Genomic DNA, 23,651 nt, shown 5'->3' with positions numbered 1-23,651 from the left:
ATTTTTTAAGTAACGTCATTCCTGAATTTATTAGAACAAATTTTCAATTACGCGACGTTCTTATTCTAATCATTTACCCTGCCTTATTCACATTAAGCGACGTATTGATTACATACCTCAGTTACTTACTCATGTGCATGCCTATACAAAGACTAAAATGTGTGTTTTTAGCTGAAAATTATTCATGAATTAATCATGATGATTGTAAAGCACTTTCCGTTAGAAAAAAATCATAACAAAGCTGTAAAAATGTCTCAGATTTTCTTTATGCATATAATTTTCTGTTAACTGAAATGTTATTCCTCGCACGAGATGTGTCATTTTCATTCTAGCCGGCATTACCACAATTATGCATTGCAGACAGCGAGCAATATCGCAATTCTAGCGGACATTACCGCAACTGCGTTTGTATTCTTGCACTAATAAACGAGAATCTCTTAAAATATTTGCTTCGAAATTTACACGTGGTAACTCTCCTCATTTCCGCGCACGGTAAGTGAATGTTTCTCTTCATCCTGAGTCAAGCTAAACAATATCACCAAGTTCAAGTCACGAAAATTAACATTTCAAAATGTACAGCACTCATACATCATTTACAACGATATTAGTTCACAATGTATCGCGAGTGTCCATTTGTACTGGGAGATCCATTCCAGTAAGGTACACCGTTACTGCGACACTGAAGGCTCACACTTCGTTTTAATGAACTCGATTTCATCATGGGTCTGATCTCCGTGGGTCGTATGGGATTATAATAAGATGCCCGGGACGCCCATATCAAATAAATTACAACGCCTGACAAAATGGCGCCACCTGCCGTCACAATGCAGGTTGCCACAATAAGCACTGGCAAAACTCGGTTAACTTCGACACAACTCAAGTCTGGATACCTCAGACTTTGTTTCCAGTGATCCTTCCAAGATTCGCACACACAGTAAGCTTTTTCAATCAATACTGTTGGGTCTGACATGGCTGGGAGATTACGGGTCGTCGGAGACTCCAGTGATCCTTCCAAGATTCGCACACACAGTAAGCTTTTTCAATCAATACTGTTGGGTCTGACATGGCTGGGAGAGTACGGGTCGTCGGAGACTCCAGCTCCAAAGATGCTTTTGGGAGGTTCAATTCAGGAGGAGCTTCTCCACTCCCGTCGTAATTCATCAAAGTTTCATCCTCATCATCTACTCCGTCATCAAAAACGGGATCAGATCTTTGATTTCTGCTAGCTCCATCTGTGCTACCGTCCCCTGAGTGCTGGACATAACTGTTCACTTCTCCGGCCAAACTTGGGGCGTCTGATACATCACCAGTCCCATCAATGTCAACGCTTTGAGCTAAGCTGGAATTATTAATAATACTGTCACTTCCTTCGTTCGAAATTGCTCTATCTCCCGATGCTCTTGCAGCAGCGTCGTTATTGTCGCTCAACTCGAGCGTCGGATTCGCGGAGTCGTTCAGTGAAGGTTCGACGAGAGCGACGACCTCTTTGACCTCGCGGCACCTCATGGGCGCGAGATGCACGAGCTTCAGCGCCGCAAAGATGCACACGCACAGGCATGCCACCACTGCCATGAACGACGTTAACACAATCATGATCTGCAAGCAGGATACAACGATTTAATTCTTTTTATATTAATGATATATCAATATTTGTCGAAGTATCGCATAAATGGCATAAATGGAAGTATCGAATATCAGTAATGGTATCGCATGAGTAATGGTATCGCATAAAACTCATGCGATACCACTACTGATATTCGATATTCAAAACTAGCTACATTGTTTGCATGCAGTTAACTTCATCTATTTAATGATGAGTGTTGATATATTCTCCGTGTCGTTGGCTGTCTACCTCTTAGGGAGCTTGAAGTGAAATGTCTTATACGATGACATTAAATTAAGAACTTCCACAAGAACTTTAAAAATTCCAAAAATCGTCTCACTCAGAGTAAAATTCAAAAATTAATATTTAAGTACATTTTTCATGAGACCTAATGCCTCTCATTCTTTACTATGAATTAGTTATTGCCTTATTACGACAGTCCTCCCATAAAGTCGACAGGTGTTTCTCACTAAAGCTCAGACAGCAGCAGGCACCATATTTACCTTGAATATGTTGACTGGCCATCGCAGCATCATATTTACCTTGAATATGTTGACTGGCCATCGCAGCATCATATTTACCTTGAATATGTTGACTAGCCATCGCGGCATCATATTTACATTGAGTGTGTTGGCTGGCCATCGCGGCATCATATTTACCTTGAGTATGTTGGCTGGCCATCGCGGCATCATATTTACCTTGAGTATGTTGACTGGCCATCGCGGCATCATATTTACCTTGAGTATGTTGGCTGGCCATCGCGGCATCATATTTACCTTGAGTATGTTGACTGGCCATCGCGGCATCATATTTACCTTTAGTATGTTGGCTGGTCGTCGCTTTGGTCGTTTGGAGCAGCAAGCCAACAGCAAAACTCCCAGGAGTCCGCTCACCAACAGCTGCGCAGCGAAAAACGACATTTCTTTGACGCCTAATTGCAAAATATATCAGCCTGAAATAGATGTCATTTCAACAGCGGTCAGATAAAGAAGACAGTGTGAGTCTTCTTGTGTCATCTGAGTCTGGCCGGTAAAGCTAAAATTGAGTCATAGATGAATAATAGATTAAGCTTCCATCAATTATATATGAAGCTTGCACTTGGTTCCAACCGTCAGCCAGCTCACTCTCGCTCTCATTGCGGAACGGAAGCCTCATTAAAGTTTAAGGTTCGGCCGGCTCAGTATTCCCCCCAATTACTCTGAGCATTGCCGTAGAGTGCGCCTCTGAGAAGCAGAGCTCCGTGTTAGTAAACAACAGATACTGAAGAATAAACTTAAGCCCAGGGTGGAGTTCTCACCTCTGCTATTTGTGGCTAACTAATTTTACTTCAGAAATAAGAACCTAATGCCTTCTAGGCATGCACAACTGAACTCCCGGCGCAATGCTACTGAACTGAAGATGAAAAATCAGTAAGTCAATGAATAATTTAATTAATCGCAAATAAAATAATGCTTATTTTGTGATAATCTTTGCCATCATATACTCTAATTTTGAGTCTCTGTTAAAATAGAAACAAATTCCTCTTACATTATATCTCAATGTTTTGTAAAATAAATTTAAACTTCAACAGAGGTAAACAAATGCTTTGCCCTTGAATAAAATTTCCAATCATCTTGCGATCACTAATTAAAAATATAATTTTATTCAGACGGCTTCTAATTAAATAATTTCAATGAGTTATAAGGCCGAGCACCTAATCAGGAACTCGGGTTAAAATTTATCAACAAAAATTTTAATTTTCACACTAAGCAGCAACTTATTACCATTGTGAAAAACTGTTTCTTTAAATCATCAGCAGTCTCGATCAATGCAGACTAAAACTAAATTGAAGACTCTAATGATTTAATTACACGAAACTACTTGATTACTTCTGAAATTGAATAAATATACAACGCTGATAAAATCTTCCAATGTTTTGCTAGTATCAAAATGAATAGTCAATAGTATGCTTAGTTTTTCTCGTCCCATAATTTTTTATGTCCCGTTGTTTCAAAATAATTGGCAAGTAATTATCTTGAAGTCATCACAATATAATATCAATATATCTGGCCAAGTCCTGTTTCTGAGTCGAAAGAAGTCACGAGGCTAAACCTCGCGGACTAATTGAATAATTTCAAAAATTGATACCCCCTTATTTCTCATTTTTAGACTACATTTGACATTATTTCACTAGTTTCTATCAAATATTTACAATCCGCATTATATTGTGTACAAGAAATTGCCTAAATACTCGTATCATTATTATCAAAGGTTTCAACGATCAGATCAATAAATTATTATTATATCAATTATCAATGAATTATTATTATTATTATATAATTATTAGCAAAGGATTGCATGCATTATTAATAATAATTAAGAAGATCCAGTGACTGCATTTGTCTGACCGGTATGGCGGCGTAATGTGGCACCTCCCTGAACGGGATGGAATTTGGCGCCCAGACCAAAGCCCAGCACACAAGCCCGCCCATGAGCAGAGCCACCAGCGTCTGGGCTGTGATCACCAGAGCGCCCACACGGCCCAGTCCATCGCCCTCACCGCCCACTCTGCCCTGCCACCGTCGCTCTGCCACTCCTGAAAGATAGGCAAGTCATCAAAGCCCAGTACACCGCCCACTTTGCCACTCTTGTAAGAAATGAAAGTCAACAGTAAAAGGAGAATGCGAATTTAAATGAATTAATCCAATGTTCGGGAATTAACCTGAAGTTTTCCAGATACCTTTCTTGAACCTCAGGTTATTAAAATGAAAAAGACTGACTAGGTTCTGAATTTATGTTCCAGCAAATGCAGTCGGCGATGGAGCCAATTTTTGCAACATTATTGCATTAAAATTGAACGGATTTCCTCCAAGTATTTGTACATCATTTATTACAACTAATCCTGCAAATAATGCTGCGTTAGTAGCCATTCCTATTAAGTAACATTTAATTATAATAAAAAAAAGACAAGAGTGCGGATGTCTTTCGTCAAGTAATTTCCGAAGTAATTTGGTTATTAAAATATAAGTAGTGAACATACAATAGAATTCATGAAGTACCGCAAATATAGTGACGTAATTGCATCGAAAAAAAAAATCTCAAGCACAACAGAACGAGGCTCCTACGAGTCAGCGAGCTTCAATGTCATGCGACTTGACCAAAAAATGTGGCTATAGTACAACTTTGAATTGAAAATATATTTTTCAGTTGTATATAGATCTTTTTAGCGCATTTTCTCATTTATGGAAAAAAATGCACTATTGTGCTCGCCATGTCCGTCCGTCCGTCTGTCTGTCTGTCTGTCCGTCTGTCCGTCCGTCTGTCCGTGCCTCAAGTTTTCGTCGACGAGAAATTGCGCTCTCTGTCACTCACTGCAGTGAGTACTGAGTTATATTTTTTTTCCTTTTTGTCACGCACTTGAAGTATGTAGAGATCTGGTGAAATACCTGCACGAATTTTGCACTCCTATGAATTTTCTGTTTTACAAGGTTTATAAAAGCCTATTCACATTGCGCATAGCATGAATCAACCAATAGTCAGAACAATTAACATAACTACTCACTGCAATACGTAGTAAAAACCTGTATTTACTCCACCCATTTCTTCTAAATTGAACGGATTTCCTCCAAGTATTTGTACATCGTTGATTACACCTAATCCTGCAAATAATGCTACGTTGGCAGCCATTCCTATTAAGTAGCATTTAATTTTAATAAAAGTTGTCAAGAGTGCGGATGTTATTTGTCTAGTAGTTTGTTCCGAAGTAATTTGGCTATTGAAATATAAGTAGTGCATATATAATAGGATTCATGAAGTACCGCAAATATCATGACGTAACTGCATCGAAAAAAAACATAAAATCTCATACACAACAGCAACGAGACTCCTACGAGTCAGCGAGCTCCAATAAAAATATAATAATGTCACTCGACATCATTGTGCCATGATCACATTGCTGTATACGCGACTACATAATCTGCAACTTGACCAAAAAATGTGACTATAGTACAACTTTGAATGGAAAGTATAAATTTTAGTTGTATTTTACGGCTTTTTGTCTTTTTGTCACGCACTTAAAGTTTGTTGAGATCTGGTGAAATACCTGCACGAATTTTGCACTCGTATGAATTTTTTGTTTTACAAGGTTTATAAAAGCCTATTCCTATACATTGTACATAGTACGAATCAACCAATAGTCAGAACAATCAACATAACTTCTCACAGCAATACGTAGTAAAAACCTGTATTTACTCCACCCATTTCTTCCTTTTTTTCTATAATTGTCAAGTCAGAGAACAAAACCTCCATTAGCAGATGCAACGATGATGGATTCAAAGGGTATGCTTATATATATCATTAGCCTCGCTCCGGAGAATATGATTTAGGCTACAGGAGTAATCGTCGCTGCCATCATTGAGGCGCGGTGCCTATAGGCGCGGTGCCTATATAGGCGCGGTGCCTAGGAGCGGTGAGATCTCCACCCAAGATCAAGCCTCACGCGATCCTTGCGTGGCCAACGAGACGTGCACTGAGGAAACTAGTGCATTGATTTTGTGATACCGTGCGTTGTTCATGCCAACAATTGATTCACAACTAGTAATGGTTGTGTGGTGACAAATAAGATTAATAGTTCATCAAAATTTGTGAGGTTTCATTCAGAGAGTATTTTGTTCGTGGGATTTTAGACCAATTTTATAGCCCTGCTGATTATTTTAAATCCTTGCTTTTATATCAAATTATTAGGAAGCTCATCATAGGTGTCCTGAATTTTTAACACACGAAAGAGGACCCATATACATAACAGCTTGTTTATTTATGCAAATCAATTTAAATTTTCAATGTATGAATTGGAATCAAATGATTATCAGAAGCAAGGTCATTGAACATCAGAATATCGAATTTTGAACAAATGATGCTCTTCGAAGATGATGTATCAACACACCACTACAGTGATGTTCACCATACCTAGGCAACAGATGATGCATCAACACACCACTACAGTGATGTTCACCATACCTAGGCAACAGATGATGTATCAACACATCACTACAGTGATATTCACCATACCTGGGCATCGGATGATGTATCAGCACACCACTACAGTGATGTTCACCATTTCTGGGTGGCACCAAGTTTATTCTCGCCCCACAGCACCTATAAGCCCAAGCAGTTACCAGGGCACCGCCCTTGCAGCGTTAGCCTGCCGACGTGGCTGTGTATGCTAACGTTACTCGAGGCTTAAAGTTAAAGCCTTCGCTTACCTGGCCGAGAAATTCATAAATATATTACAGGGAAATTTATACCAAAATTTACAAGGTTTTAGAGACACATTGTTGTCCTCTTTTATACAATTGTTTCTGTGCCGCTTTTGGAGCTATTAATTGAGGATTTCTGTGGATTTTTGCGATAAATTTATTCATTTTAAGGGAAGAATTTTAGTACGTTAAAACAAACTTTCAATCACAGCCTCCTGAAATCGATAACAACAACTTAAGAGGTTTTTTAGAACTTAAAAGACACTTTCTTTTGATCCTTTTTATATTATTCTATCTATACCGTACGTAGCATATCGCATCTACACCACATTACACTTATTTTGAATTGTGTACTATTTAAATTCACAAGCCACAAAGTTTTTCTACTCCTAACCAACCTCAACCTGCCCAAATGCAAAGTTCTAATCACCGCGATTTAGTACTTTCATTCATAACTGAAACGCTGCTCACTTGTAACTGTATCGTTTGATTTTGAAATAAGTTTCGATTTCATCGCAACCAAATTGCAGTAAATCTTTCAATTGGTGCATCAAAGCAGGGCGGCTTCAAGGACACTTAACCGCTTCTTTTAGGCTCGGCATATCTGCTCCAGCTTCCAATGCCACACGCTAAGGCCCTTCAACCCTATATACGTTTATCTTGAAAGCCATATGAAATACATTGATTCCAGCTTCAGTCCACATCGAGGATATTTGACGAGAGCTCAAAGTGAATTTTGTGTGCAGCCAACGTGGATACGTAAGCATTGCATGTATGAGGCAAACAACGTTGTCTGTGATCACGTGATGATCGTATGATGATCGATCACAGACAAACAATGTTGTCTGTGATCGCATTATACAAAACAATGTTTGGTTACAAAACAATGTTTTGTATAATGCCATAATGGCGAGTACAATAAATGATGAACCTTAGCAATTAATGATGCTCTAAATTAATAATGTACAAAGCCAAGTAGTTTTAAAAACAAAATGAAAAATCGAAAATGTTAAGTACAACTGGTTTGCACTTAATGCAGTAATTGTGGGTACAAAAATTACTATACGGAATTCGTTGACGTTTGACGCTAATATCAACAAATCTCAGAAACGTAGGAAAAATTCTTGAACATCTAATCAATTAGAATGTTGTCGAAACAAAAATTAATGTTAACTAATATTTTTCACTCACAATCAACGATCCAAAATATTGATTCGTCTATTAAAAGTTAGTATAAAAAAATCTTAAGTGATGATCGTGAGCACAACGCTAATAAAAGAAAAATTTCCAAAATTTTTTTTGGATTAAAAAAGGGTTTGGTAATGAATTGAGTTGCCCCAGGAATATATGAATAGCTCGTAGATATATTAAAATATTTGAGAATTATTACCTATTGCTACAAGTTAATTTATTGCGAGCCAGTTAATTAAGTGTTCGAGCCAAATATGCACGCTTCCAAGAGGTCATTTTATCTGTCGGCATTACGCCACATGCTTGCGAGAGCCAAACAAAAACGCAGCGGACAGCGCAATGAGAGGCTAGCTCCCCTCAGAAATAACCGGAAATTATCTCATTTGGCCAGACATGTCTCGCAGGGAGCTTGGGTCGCTTGCTAGCCATGCACCACTGGGAAATCTAGTAGTTGTTTTTCCACGCTAATTTCCTGGCAAGAAAAAGCGAGGGTGACGAGAGTTTTAGGGATACTTTAGAAATAGTTTTCTTTCTAATTTAAATATAATAGTTGCAGCCATCAGGACTATTTATTATAACCTCCTGAAAAAGTCTATGATTCTTAGAAATAGCGGTAGGTTCCATGTGCCGAAAAAGAATCAATTTACGAATGAATTTTATTTACTTATTTATTCAAATTTAATATATTTCATTACTAACAATTTACTTCGTATACTATAAATAACAATTTCAATACTTGTTTGCTCAGCAATACCCCAAACCTAACGACGCGGCCAGGCCAGTCAATCATCACTCCCACGTCGGTATTTTGAGACTCTTGGACAGCATCCATTATTGCTTGGATCGGTTCAGTGGATTTTGTTTTTCTGCAGACTAGAAAGTTCCCTTGTGTGTGTTATCTGAAATTGTCCAGCACTCACCTGGTACGGTCCGTTTAAAGTTTTTGACCGAGTTGAATGGTTATTCAAATTTTCATGGGCCGTTGCCGCGCTTTTTTGATATTCAATATTGTGTGCATCAACTTTTCTTCCAGATATCATCGAAGATTTTTTTGTGATCCCGAGCCCCAAGAAGCCAATGGAAATTCCGCCTTAGTGAATTACTGATGGAATCCTGCATCAATAAATATCACATGAAATCTTTGTGAGCACCTGGACTGGTTCTATTGTTTGTGCATATTAGATATGTGGAGTCAAATATTGAAGCATATATGTATTGCTTGCGGGCTCAAGGCAATATAGCCAGTTAACATACAACGAGATTATTTTAGTCGCTAAATTATTGTCAAATTAAAATAGGTCAGTTAGAAACGGCGACTTTAAGAACCTACTTTCGAAACGGTACCTTTTTATTCCCTGATTATCTAAATTATCTAAAACGATCAATCTAAATCGGTTAACAAGTCAATTGAGGATCAACAAAAAATTCTCAAATATATTTCCGTACCTTCATTGCATCATGAAATGACCATTTCCACAACATTCCGGATAAAAACTTGAAAATCTCGAGTAATTAATAACTTTTAACTAATTAAATTTTGAACGTTCAAATACTTGAAGCGTTTACTCATCTGTGCAAATTTGTTAATGTCTTATATTATTTGGAAGTTGAGTTCAATTACAATTAGGATTTTTAAACGTTTCTGAAATTCGCTCAGTCTTTTTGGCTTCAAAAACGCTGCTATACAATACTTCTCCCCTAAAGACTCCAGATACGAAGTTCCCCAAAAAATGTTCACCAAGAGTTTTATTCCGCAGCGAAGAGGGAGAATGACCTGCACCAAGCAAGATGCTTCAGTTTCAGTGATGTAAGAACTCCATAACGAAAAATAAACCAATTTTATTCGTACCAGCTAAACTAAAACAATCATTGAGCTGCAATGCAGACGGCTAAGGTTAAATTAAAATTTTTCAAACACCTTCATCGGGGTTAAACATTTTTAATTGAGCAAATTAGACATCGTGACTTGTTTCGTTCAGTTACCCTAATACGTATACTCAGGCACTAAATACAAGAAAGGTAATCAGGATTCGATTGAATGCTTATTTGTCATGGGATTTATTATGATGGGATTTTGTCGAAAAGCGGCAATTGATGATAAAATACGAATGGAATGCAGCATTGGAATAAAAGCAAATTTATGAATATTCAATTACCGGTAATATTTTAGTGTTGTGGTGCAAATAGTTCCACCAAACAACAACCAATAAAGGGATGTTCTAAAAACAAAAAACGGGGCGAAAACCAACTAGTCTCTTGGGTGTCTCATCCTTTATAAACCTTTACAAATGAAAAAATGGAGCTCTACCTCCATCAGGGTTCAAACCTGCGCGGATACTACGTACTGGCAGAAAAAAGTACAGCAGCAAAAAATAACTCCACAACTATTTTTATTCTATAAAATGACTTTAAATTCGTGGACTCGCTTTCCAATGTAAAATTTCATTACGTTTCGAAACAGAACTTAGATGTATTTGAAACCTCGTTGGCGGATCAAAATATTCAAGACTTAACATAGGGAATGGTCAATATCGATGTGTAAAAATCTCAGACTCGCTCGAAACAAAGACATCATTGACTCTCCGCTGAACGAGCTCGCAGAGCAGTCGACACAATCAGGATGGCAGCTACACGCGAAGCATGTGGCTGTTATCAGTTACAGCGCGACCACGATCACGACAAATGAACTTTAAAGTCCCGCACAATGTTGGAATTCTTGCAAATGAACCAACGCTTTTCAAGATCAACGTGCCCATTCATTCTTCAGGCTGAAGAAATCTTCTATAGCAATTGGCATTCAATTTCGTCATCAGTTGCGCAGGTTTTTTTTAGCAGATTACCATAGGCTATCGCTAGGCGTTCATGACCTGCTTTCAACTAGTTTAATCGCTAGTAATAGAGTTATTTTTAGAAAACAACTATTGATAATATTCATCTTTAGCTGTTCAACTTAAATTTATTCACTCCTGTCTCCCACTATCGTCATTAGAAAACGTACAATTGAAAACGAAAATGTGTTTTATAATTAGTTTGTACTTATAGACATGTATAAGCTTATCTTATAGTCTTATACATGACTTATAATCATGTATAAGTTTGCTAAAGCTTTTCAGCTGCATCAAACTCTTGTACGGATGACTCATCCTGAACGGTAATGTTAGATCACTGTTGCCAAATAACCAATCCTGCAGTGGCACGGAAAAATTATCATGCGCTAATTGAAAAACCCTAGCATTAAAGGTTAAACCTTTTCTTTTTAGTTTCTAAAGATATAAACACCCAAATCAGCGTCCTAAAAAATTATAATACGCTTCGTTTACGGGCGTTGCAGTCTCCGTCGATCGACCTGGATCGGTTGTTGTGGCGCGCAATTGTTTCGTTGATTAGAGCGATGTATTCACCAGATTTTCACCGGCGACTCAAACGTTCGACTGGATCGCGTCGACGATCCATCGGCGCGTCAGCTGAACGACCAGCTGTCCACCTTCTGCATGGTTGGTCACGCATCACGTCCTTACCGACGCACCACGTGGATGGACATGGACTGCTGGACGTTGTCATCGCGCGTGCTACTTCAGTGAACGATGCCATGTGTGTGCGTCCGGTGCCGTTCCCTGTCGTCCGCTGCCCGGTCTCGACGGCGATGTCTCACGCAAAAAACTGCAGTCGTCCAGACTATACATCGTCCTGACGCATGATTGGCGCTATCACTCAAGCACCTGGGGCAATCTACAATACCGAGAGGACCCGAGTACTCGATGACCTCATTCTGCCGCACAGTTCGGGTACCCAAACGAGTCTCCGACCCATAGTTCGACGATGAATGTCGGATCTCTCAACCATATCGAATGTTGGGTCTTCGACTGCTCTTGCGGACTGTCTATCGGGTAATCGGACGGACAATCCTGCTGCTGCAGCTGCTGTGTACCTTTTCTGGTCGAACTTTTCAGATTCCAATGCGTTCGATGCGGGAAATCTTCTACGCCATCGTTGGTCACTTGAGCTGTGCCTGCCCGATCCTCTTCATGTTATATGCTATCGACGCATTCCAGATAGACGATTAGCATAGTTTGAATCCGCATATGTTTGCCGACGACACCCGAATTTACGGCTACAGTACACCGGCTGACGCGGAAGCGTTTCATGACCGGATGTCTTTCTCCATGGACTGGATGCGCTCCAACAGGCTCCAGCTCAATGCATCAAAAACCGACTTTATTTGGTTTGTGACTCCTCGGCGCCAGCATCAGCTTCTTGTCAACCCTGTTCGTGATGGCAACGAGTTCGTCATACCTGCGTCTTCGGTTCGCAACCGCGGCATTCTACTTGATATGAACTTTCTATGCATTCTGCTGGACTGGGAACACATCGCCAAAGTCACCATCGTTCTGCGAGGAATACGTAGCGTCAGCAGCTGTCTCTAGAAGCCGGTCCTCGAGGCATTCGTGGCGGCGCTCGTTCTTACCAGATTGGACTATGGTGACTATGGTGCAATACTCTATGGACTACCGACCACGGCACACAATAAACTGCAATCCGCAATAAACGCTGCTGCGAAAAACGCAAAAATTCGACCACATGACGCCGATATTGCGCGATCTTCACTGGGTGCGAATGCAGTTCAAGGTCGCTGTTCTGGAGTTCCGGTGCCTTCACGGTCTGGCGCCTTCTTATCTCACGGAATGTCTGCAGCGCGTGTCGGATCTGCCTTCTAAAAGACGACTGCGTTCGTCATCAACAGCGAACCTCGTCGTTCCATCTACACGTCTATCTATCGTCGGAGACGAGCGTTCCCGTTGCCGCCTCCAGAACCTGGAACAGTCTGCCGGCTTCCGTAACATTGATCCCTTCGCTGCAGGTGTTTCGTTGACGCCTAAAGACGGAACTATTTCGTAGAGTCTATGAATCAAGTGCTTAGTTATTTTTATCCGTTCTCATCCTTTCTCGTCTTTATTTATTTTTCGCTTGCTAATAAACTTATGTGTAGCGTGCCCTCGAAGTTCGTTTGAACGTAACCGCGAAGTTCGCCACGATAACTGCTTCGTCGAATAATAATAATAAGAATACAAAAAATACCACAGCTAATTTTAAAGTTTGCAATAAATCTCTATAATTCACTCTAACTCATTCAATCAATAATTTCCAATCAAGTCACGCAGTCAGAAGTTTTGCATGACTTGACTGACGTCACTGCTGAGCAGACGTTAAGTTATGCACAACTTCAGAGACGACACTAGATTAGCACAGAAATGTTTCGATTATACCGCCGACGCGCACGGCACCTTAGTTTCTGTAACTGATATTCCAGAGTGATTTCTATGTAATTTCGACAAAAGTACGGAAGATAAATGTACGAGAAAAGGCAGTGTGCCTATTTAAAATTTTTTACCACCAAGGTTTAATTATGATTAAATTTAGTAGAGTTTCTTTACAATCAAGACAGTAGAATTTCTTTACTTATTTTCATTCACTCAGGAGTACAGGAAATCTCTTTGTTTCCCTGACTTGAAATTTCCCCAGTAAAGCCCGGCTTTTCATTGGCTTTTTTTCAATGCATAATTTTTCATTGGCAGACGAGGCTTAGCTCCTGCGAAGTCCATTTATGGACCATGAAGCTATCAAGTCAATGTACAACGCCCAAATCAGCCACTCAGTACATGACTAAGGCAAAAATATCATCCTTTGCAATCTCGGCTTCCCCTTAAAAATCTTAATAAGGAACGAAAATTATCGTTGCACACATCATTTGGAAGCAAGCATTAATTCAAAGATTTTGTAAACTCCTCACCCTGATATATTGCAAGTATTTTTGCTTATGACTATTTTGTGTACAAGGTCGAATGTAGAAGTAATTTCGTGATTATTTATCCTGCACTTTAGAAGTTTAAGTAAGTGTTAAGTGCACTTTAGAATTTTATCCTGCAAGGAGGAAGCGAGAGCCTTCCTGAACAATTGTTTTTATATCTTTCATGTTTAGTTTATCTTCGTGAAGCCAAACATTATTCGACATGCATCGTTTCATGATTTCTCAGGATTAACGTTCTGAATTTCTCCGTTCTGGATTAAGATGGTATTAATGGCTTTTTTCTCTATTAAAAAACAAATGTCTTCAAGATAGCAGCAATATAGGTGGAAGAATCACAATCGGGATAACTCTCAGGATCATTAAAAACATCATAAAAAGATAGATTTTCCGCTACAGATAACCTATAATAACCCTTAACTGTCAAAATCTCTCATTTGGGTGTCCGGCTTCAATATAGATATGCAATGAAACTCATGAATTGTCAATTGCTCGTTTGAAAGCTAGTGAACAAGTGCTAGAGCTGAGGAAATATTATTTTACAATTGATTCTCAATACACAGCACACAGAAATCTATGTTCACATGATAATTTAGATAATATAGCGATGTAAATCACATAATCAAACGTGATTCTGCTCGCTACCCAGTTAATTATGGGCGTTTTCGTAAAACTTTCTTGCTAAAAAGCTGTTTTCAATTATTCCAATTTATTCACATGTTAGAAATTTAATTCTCCTCGGAAGTCGTGGAATGATATGAAAGTATTCACTGCTCGAGATATACGGGGATTGTTTCAAACTTAATTCAAATTAACGCAAAAAAACAATGCCTCGTTGTTCCGTTAAGAGAGCGGCTTCTGCGAAAGGTCTTCGAACTGCAGCGCAGCGGAGGCTCGCTCGGTCGATCCATTTCCTGCGGCGCCTGCGGGCCCGCGCTATACACATTATGTCCTACCCTCTGCCGCGCTGCTCGCACAAAACAGCTCTTAGTTCTCTGCGCTACAATTACGTTGTAAGAAGTCATTATATTGAAGCGGAATTCAACGCTGCAACAAGGGACAAGCATTCGAACGCAGAATAAAATCCAATAGATTTGTTGTTAACATAGGCAAATCAACCAGTATCTCTCTGGTTCTCTGCGCTACAATTACGTTGTAAGAAGTCATTATATTGAAGCGCAATTCAACGCTGCAACAAGGGACAAGCATTCGAACGCAGAATAAAGTCCGATAGATTTGTTGTTAACATAGGCAAATCGACCAGTATCTCTCTGGTTCTCTGCGCTACAATTACGTTGTAAGAAGTCATTATATTGAAGCGAAATTCAACGCTGCAACAAGGAACAAACATTCGAACGCAGAATAAAGTCTGATAGATTTGTTGTTAACATAGGCAAATTAACCAGTATCTCTCTGGTTCTCTGCGCTACAATTACGTTGTAAGAAGTCATTATATTGCAGTTGAATTCAACGCTGCAACAAGGCATAAGCATTCGAACGCAGAATAAAATCCGATAGATTTGTTGTTAACATATGCAAATTAGCCAGTATTTTTGAGGGATTTTTTGATTGTTGAGAAAAACGTATTGCGACTTCTCGGAAATTAAATGTGAGCACAGCCTTAGAGCATTCATGGGTGTAAACTGCCAAAAATTAAGAAAACATATGAGCAATATATCATAACAAATAAAAACATTTATATGAGTAGATGTTTCGCTCATGTTTCGCTCACTAAACTTGTTAATGCAAACGGTATATTGAAATATTTGTGAACATATGATATGTATAAATACATCCATTAGCACAAACTGGCTAGCGGCTCGAGAAGATTACATGTTTCCGATGCCTTCGAGGGTTTCGGACAGACACTTTTCACTGATGAGTTTGAGCTCTATAATCAACTTAGACATGCCTTACCAAAGACAATTTTACTTTGAACAAGAACAGAAAACTTTCAACAGGAAATCGCGTAAATAAAATTCTTCAACTGCGTGGAAAATATTCATGAGACTCTCCATTCGATATATGATAGCGAAACCTTTCTGTTGTATAGTTTTTTAAATATCGTTGCCTCTTGTGCTGTGACCATAAACTTGGATAAAACATAGAAACTTGCATTTTCTTTTAACCATCATTGGGCGATATAATAACGAAAACTCTTACCTTGTCTACAAAAGTGAGCAAACTTTGAGGAATGTAGAGTAGAGTACCTGCAGCATGGCAGCATTTCTGTCATGAATCACAGGAACTTAACCCAAGAGGCCGTAAGCAAAAACTGGCAGAACCAGTGACGGGCGGCAAGGCCACGATAGCGGAACGTGGCCTGCCTTCTTTGTGTTGTGAGGTGTCATGCTTGCTGCAACCTGGGTCTCAAAAATTTTTACTATGTCAAATCTAAACTATTAATGAGCGAGGAGATTGGTAAAAATTTACATTTGGTCCAAGTGTTGAAAATTGCATTTTTTGTACAGTTTAGCTACTAATGTAATGTACTACTAATATTTAAATGTGCAACACTTGGACAAGTGTGTACTATTAATGTAATGTACATTGCTATCACTGTTTTCAGGTTTACTACCACTAATGAGGTTGAGAATTACAGTAAAGGAATGCAATTTATCTAAACTAACCGATATTGGATTTGATTATACCCCTTCGAACACTCCCGAAGAATAGGTGTGATTTTGAGCATTACACCTTCTGCTAAGTTGTATATCTGAACAGTACACTCACAGGCTAGCATCGCAGGTGCCATAATTGCACCTGTGAGCTCGCGTTTTATATTGTATTGATTCGTCCCCAAAGTATGCGAAAGAATTCTTCACATAGCAAGCATACCCACTGGCCTGTACAACGTCACATCATCAGTAATTGTGCAGGTGGAAATAATTTTTGGAGACCGTATTTTAACTGGCTGTTGATTTGAGTCCTGCAGAAGCGTGAGGGCTCGACATGATGATGTCTAGCCCTCGTGAGGGAGCTAGACGTGAGAGATGCTTTGAGCGTCCAGACTAAATAGTGTTATTCTCATCTTTGTGTGTCGCTATTAGCTTGTAGGGGGGTAAAAGCTTACGATTACATGCATGTTTAGCCCAGCTTCAGAAGAATGGCTGTCAAATTTTAAACTATCAAGATTCTTCGCGAGTTCATGAAGCGAACTTCAATTATTTTGTAGCGAGATTCGACATATCCAATCTCGAACGACATATCGTGTGGATCGCACGTCACCACGTCCACACGTTGGCTGATATCGGTTTTTAAAATCGACCTGCCATTATCCCCATTAACTGTTCCACAATCCACATGCATTAAAACCTGGCTCAAAAAGGTGCTTGAACTCGTTTATTTTGATTATATTTTGTAAACAAAGAATAAATTTGAAACTTGACGCTTTTTCAAAACGGCTTTTTCTTTATAATAACATGGATCATTTCAAAGTGAATCGATTGAAATTCCATGTTATCGCTCTGAGTCTTTATTTTAATTCTTTTCAGCGTACATGAACTTTTGTTAATTTTAAACTAATTTAAATACTTCCAGTACTGCGCAGTGTCTGAATCCAGGAACTTTATCAACCTTATCTTAGGATATCAACACACTAAGCTCATTCCCCTTGCAGCCTAATTTTATAAGCCGCTTTCGGGAACTAAAATTCGCAGGAGCAGAAAATTTTGTGCGTTCTCACTGACGCTCAGATGTCGCGTTCCCAGGGTCTTTGTCTTGAGATGCTCGACAGGCAGAAATTCAGGCATTATGTACTGCGTAATCTTTCAATACGTTGTAAAAAATCGCACTCTTTTATAATATTGTAGGATTTTCGCCATGATTCCCAACGACGCGAAAAAAAACGACTCAAAATTTAAATAACACGCAGTGCTCGGCATGCACCTCGAATTAAACTGAATCAGCGATTCTGAAAATTTAAACATTTTTTAGAATTATAGCCAAAGGTTTGCGGTTACCGACTTTCGGCAAACGAGACAAAGCTTCACCGAGACTAAATAAATACAGAGTATAATAAAGCGCTGGTGCCTTTGACTGCAATACGCCTTTCATGGTCGGGCTTACTTACTACATCATACAAGTCAAGACCTTTTGAATTAAACACAAAGTTTGACTGAAAGAGAAACATAACTCATTATTCTATTCAAAATTCTTTTATTTAGAAAGAGTAATAATTTCAAGAATTTTTTGACAAATTAGAATTCATATCAAATCACGGAACAATATTCGAATTTCCAAATAATACCTCAAATTTTAAATTGCAACCTTCATTTTTGTATTTTCAAAAGAGCTTTATATATGATGCTTTTAAATTATATTACATAATTAAACGCGTTAGAGGGCAATTATATATTATATAATTTAACGCATAATAAAACTGTTCAATTATGAATAAATGTTCTATTCGCTCTCTGAACGAGCAAGAATTTTCATAAAATTTATGCAGTATTTTATAGCTTTCATTCGTCTGGCCACGTAAACCTTACACTTGCGTGAGCTTTTTTCCGAACTCTGATGTGCCGTTAACGAAAAAAAATGCCGAAGGTTGCGCCGTAATGTTCGGCGTCCGCTGCATGAGTCACGTAAAATATGAACGAAGGCGTGAGGCATGTACGATCGCACCGCACGGATGTGCCAGCAATTAATTTATGACAATTCGACGATTACAGTCGCGTTGAATGTGACGAGCTGACGTCAACGAGCGTTAATCGTCGAGTTGGTTCTGACTTCCTCCCTGCAACAACACAGGGTTTGTTGGTTTAATTTAATATGTTTGTGTTGTCTGTTTCTGTGTAATTTTCATTTGTATTAGCGCAAGACCTTTGCAGTTGAAGTTTAAATCTGAAATTGCGAATAAATCTTGTTAATTCCAATTAATTTTAGTTTTCGTAACCTTCTTTCATGAAATTACCCTTTTATATTGGAGTTTCATTATATAGTGTTTTATTATGGGAGCTTGGTAGAAATGCGTCAACTGCTTGCGTATTCCCACACTTTTCACTAGTGAACAACTAACCTGTTTGCATCACGTACATTGACCTCACGAGGTCGCGCATCACGTGACTTCGCATCTCGCGGCCATCGCGTTATCATACGCTCAAATTCTCTCAGTAATATTGACTAAAGAATGTCAACACAAGCTTCATGCATCGAAGTGTTATTGACTCGCAAATCGATATTTATTTCTTTCAGCGATCAAAACGGACACCAAAGACTGAAATTAATTTTCATGCACAAACACACGGCCAATAATATAAGTTAGAGTTTCAAGTGAATTATTAGTTCCCTTCTATTCGTGAGCAAAAAATGCGCGCAAGTCCTCAATATGGTTATTTTTAAAGGTATTTTTGAAATGGTTTATAATAATTCCTTTGTCCAGGCGAAAAAATTTTCCTTCATCTCCACCGCAAGCAGGAAATGACGCGGCGCTGCTGACCAACGTCGCGGAGATGCCAGACGTCGGACAGGCTTTACTAGTCTGCTAAAAAAAAGTCGCGGTTCCTACGTTCTATACGATCTTATTTAGAAGAACTTGCTGCCAGATGCAGTCAAAAAAACTACGTTCTAGTACATTGGGAGAAATTGTCTCACGGTGGTGTTTATTTTTACACCAATTCTAGAAAAATAATATGAGATATGCCAAGAAAATTTCTGTACCAAAGAATATCTTGTTGAAAAAGTTATTATCAAGCAATAAATTAAATGGGTGTTTTCGACCGACGAACAATTCAAGATCATCATGGAAACTAAATTGTGTTGATGGATGTCGCTTCGACGACGTCTGGGTGTTGTGCTGTTGTAATTGCCCATCCTGGTAGTGGCGACTATAGAGGGGGGGGGTTCACCTAACAATGGCTGATAGCTTGAGACATAACAGTGCGCTATTATCTTACTAATTTAAAGGCAAACACGTTCAGTTATGAGCAAAGTGAACTGTCGCATGTCGGAGCCAAGACTAGACTCACAATTATAACGATAAAGCAGAGTAACTTCAGATTGTAGAAATTATCAGAGCTTCTTTTGCAATTACTTCATGCGAACTTTGCGGCATGAACATATTTATACCAACACCGTAGTATACCAAAGAACCTCGCCATTCTAAAAATTTTAAGCATAATTAGGACGACCGTCATAAAAGGCCTAATTATTTTTCTGTAACGTAGATTATCAATAATACTTTTGACGTGCATTTTTTGGGGCATCATCAGAGCTAATTCGTAAACAGCAAACATCTCACACACACTTAGCTATGTCAACCACTTGCAAAACTGCGAAAATTGCAAACTTCAGAACAATTTTTTAGAAAGTTGATGATTGTTGGCCCATTGGTTAACTTCAGAGTACTAGGATTGGAACAATGGAGTTGCGGGTTCGATACCAGCTTCCTGTGACTGTCAAAATCAGCCAGGTGGCCTGGCGGTTATGCACAGTGAAAATCGGGGCTATGAGTTGCATGTTCGAGACCTGACACAGGCTACGAAAATTCTGTATTGTTGAGGCCTGATCTGCATCAATTCTGTATTGATTCAATCAATTCTGTATTGATCTGCACAGGCCTAATCTGCAACGTTGACACCACTATACTCCACTCACCATTGGTACGATGCAGCACCACCATCCTGGAGTGCCTGAGGCTGCTGCGTGTGGGGGTATGGCGGCCACCAAGCTTCTTGGTCACGAGGCTGCAAGGCACCGTCGTGGCCAGGTTGGTGGCCTGTGAAGGGCATCTCTGCAGAGGCCGCGACACAGGGAGCGCCACGCGTCCCCACGACGACTCGTATAGAGACACCGGCCGAACACGGTCCTGTGAACACACGAACCTACTTATTATCTGTGAAAGATTAGTGAAAAAATAAGTAAATTAATTGTAGATATATTACGATAAGATTAAAATCATCTAAATTAAATTATTTTACAGTTTTTGATTTTTATATTTCTATAGTATTTCAGCTTTCGCAGTTTGCAGATCACGCATGATGTTTTAAATTTGAGATTTATAAATGGAGTCGAATTAGAACTTAATGTTAGGCATTCATTTTTCTGTATGAGGTGATTCAATTTAAAAATTCTGCGTTATGACCAGGCTCAATTCACGTCAAATTTTGTCGCAATCTCCACTTCAGCAGGGCGAGGCTTTCCTTATTTAAGTCATGACCATTCATAACCTCGTTTATAATCTTTAACCTCGCGGAACATTTCTTACAGAGAAATGAATTACTCCATTAGGCACTCTACAAATCATCTCTGGAAGTTCCTGCCCAAAATCATGTAAAAGTAACTTCAGCTTCACCGCTCATAAAGTTATGGTGTTCGTGAAACTAAAGGAAACGATGAAATTCTCCATTAAATTGAACTGCAGCTGCTGTGAAGAATATGGCACCTGAGACTTATTGCTTCAGTGGCACCAACATTGGACCCTTAGCAATAGAGATATGCATTCTATGTAATTGTTTCGTTTTGTTAGGATTCTTGAATAGAAAATGCTATATTTTGTAGCTAATGAATGATATGGATCAAAGGTCTTTATTGAAGCTCATGATATATCATATATGAGCTCATTACAGTTTCACTCTCACTAATTAAAAATTAAATTAAAAATATTTTTTCATTTTCAAGTAATTTTTCCACCTTCATACATATCTAATGAGGAATATTTATTAACTTAAAATAAAACTAAATTAGGGTATGAATTTTTTAAAATTTGATCATTCTTGATCAGAATATTTCTTCAGATCAATAACCTTGCCATAAAAATCAAAATACTTCTAAGGAGTTTTTGCAAAACCAATGAGATGTATAAGAGCATCCGCTAGTGAACTGCACTCGTATTACAAGGTAGCTCATCTGCATCAATTAAAACTGAAAAACTTTTCTTAAGCTCCTAAGCTCTTAAAATTTGTGTAGGAATATAGTGCAAATTCTTCAATATTGGCAGAAAATGTTACGTTCATTTCTCCTGTAAACGAGGAAGATGCAGATTCACCCTCGTAAAAATTAAATACTCGTTTTCCTGAAAACTCTTCAAGGAAAGATAATAGTGAAGTTATTAATCGTAAAATTGTTATAAGTCATTGTGGTAAACGCACAATATATTTTTATTTGCAGACTCATTATACCTTTACAACTTTCCAGTAAGGTAAAAGATCAGGGAAACTTTTGACATGGACGATTTATTATCTGCAGAACGATCCTCTTTCTCTATGATGTTGAAATAGATTTGACGTCTCAATAAATAAACTTTCCTTTGGCATGAATCTAGGTCAAAATTTTATATTATTTGAAAAGGCCTATTTTAATTCCAGCATTATGCATGTTTTAAATTATCAAATACGCAAAAATTTAATGAGGAAATTTAAAGCACTCAGGAGTCATTCAAGGTAAACAAAAAAAGATTTTATGAATAACAAATGAAAAAAACTACTTGTATGTTATCTATTACAATCATGATCAGTTGCCTCATCTTGATATTATAAATTGAAAGATTCTCACCCTGAAATTGACGGCGAGACTTGGTGAAGAGACCGACTCTGCTCCTGCGGTGAGACTGCGAATGCGTGGTAGTGTACTTGACATCAGGGGGCTCCGTACACTAGGTACGTGTAATGCTGCTAACACATTTGTATGGTCCGTACTCTAGGTACGTGTAATGCTGCTAACACATTTGTATGGTCCGTACTAGAGACCGACTCTGCTCCTGCGGTGAGACTGCGAATGCGTGGTAGTGTACTTGACATCAGGGGGCTCCGTACACTAGGTACGTGTAATGCTGCTAGCACATTTGTATGGTCCGTACACTAAGTACGTGTAATGCTGCTAACACATTTGTATGGTCCGTACACTAGGTACGTGTAATGCTGCTAACACATTTGTATGGTCCGTACACTAGGTACGGGATACACTTCGTACACTGCTAACACATCTGATACTCCGCTTAGGAATTGCACGTAATGATACTAAAACTGTTGATACTCCAGACACGGAGCACGTGTAGCGGTGCTAACACATTAGTTGGTCCGTGCTTTAGGTATTTCAAATGGTGCTGAAACACTTAGAAGACCTTACACTGGATGCGTGTAGCGGTGCTAACACATTAGATGGTCCGTACATTAAGTATTTCAAATGGTGCTAAACACTTGGCAGACCTTACACTGGATGCGTGTAGCGGTGCTAACACATTAGATGGTTCGTGCTCTAAGTATTTCAAATGGTGCTAAAACACTTGGCAGACCTTACACTGGATGCGCGTAGCAGTGCTAACACATCTCTTGCATTCGACTATTCACGGTTCACCAGATACTGAATTCTGATCAGTCCTTCAAATTTCATCCGGTGGAGAAAACGGCTTCATATTTTCTCGGAAGTTTCAAGCAAATCAAAAATATCGAATGCATAGTCCATCTTGAATAAATTTCATTATCAGTATCAATAATCCGTTTTTAATACAAAATTTTACTTGTATAACGGCATCGTTCACGCTCAAGTTTGGTCTGTAGTTTTTTTAAGAGCAATCGCGGTGTTTGTAAATAAAAAATTAAGGGAAATCTGCAGATAAAATAATATCACAAAATTAGACACCGTTTTCGCAGAAAAATATTGTTCGCATCTTGTTATTAAAAAGTTGAAGATATACAAAATGTTTATGTGTTGTGCACATAAAAAATTCTGTTTATACGTATAACGTTAATGAGCCATAAATGATCAATGACTAAGTATTTTCATATAAATTACTTCACCAATCAGAAATTTCCATCAGAATTGAAAGGTAAAAATGAAAAGGAATAAATTTAATTGAATCATTAAACAGTACAATATTCTC

General features: G+C 38.6%; 1 protein-coding gene across 2 annotated transcripts; it reads right to left on the bottom strand.

Annotated features, from left to right (window-relative positions):
• On the bottom strand, window positions 1-22,501 carry LOC108680238. Of its 2 annotated transcripts, none has more exons than XM_018169026.2 (6): window positions 22,325-22,501; window positions 20,429-20,639; window positions 3,991-4,178; window positions 2,419-2,502; window positions 1,009-1,596; window positions 1-913 (listed from the first exon to the last, which is right to left on the bottom strand). In XM_018169026.2, exons 1-6 carry the CDS (start codon window positions 22,406-22,408, stop codon window positions 605-607), a joined length of 1,464 nt encoding a protein of 487 aa, XP_018024515.1. In that variant the 5' UTR covers window positions 22,409-22,501; the 3' UTR covers window positions 1-604. The 2 variants fall into 2 exon arrangements, with proteins under 2 accessions (XP_018024515.1, XP_018024516.1); XM_018169027.2 differs by having other exon boundaries at window positions 1-968; window positions 1,064-1,596.
• Window positions 22,502-23,651: the final 1,150 nt, after the last annotated feature.

Source organism: Hyalella azteca, unplaced genomic scaffold, assembly GCF_000764305.2.
Source record: "Hyalella azteca isolate HAZT.00-mixed unplaced genomic scaffold, Hazt_2.0.2 contig6926, whole genome shotgun sequence".
NCBI classification, from domain to species: Eukaryota; Metazoa; Arthropoda; class Malacostraca; order Amphipoda; family Hyalellidae; genus Hyalella; species Hyalella azteca.
Note: the sequence above shows the minus strand (reverse complement) of the source record. Positions and strands in the feature narration are given on the sequence as shown.

What these genes read in the sequence shown, in the direction of transcription:
- LOC108680238 (XM_018169026.2), bottom strand. Translation starts at nt 22,408, where the DNA reads ATGTCAAGTACACTACCACGCATTCGCAGTCTCACCGCAGGAGCAGAG. An exon ending in GTCTCGCCGTCAATTTCAGG is followed by an intron (nt 20,640 to 22,324) that starts GTGAGAATCTTT and finishes GTGTGTTCACAG; the next exon opens with GACCGTGTTCGGCCGGTGTC. An exon ending in CACATTACGCCGCCATACCG is followed by an intron (nt 2,503 to 3,990) that starts GTCAGACAAATG and finishes TTCGCTGCGCAG; the next exon opens with CTGTTGGTGAGCGGACTCCT.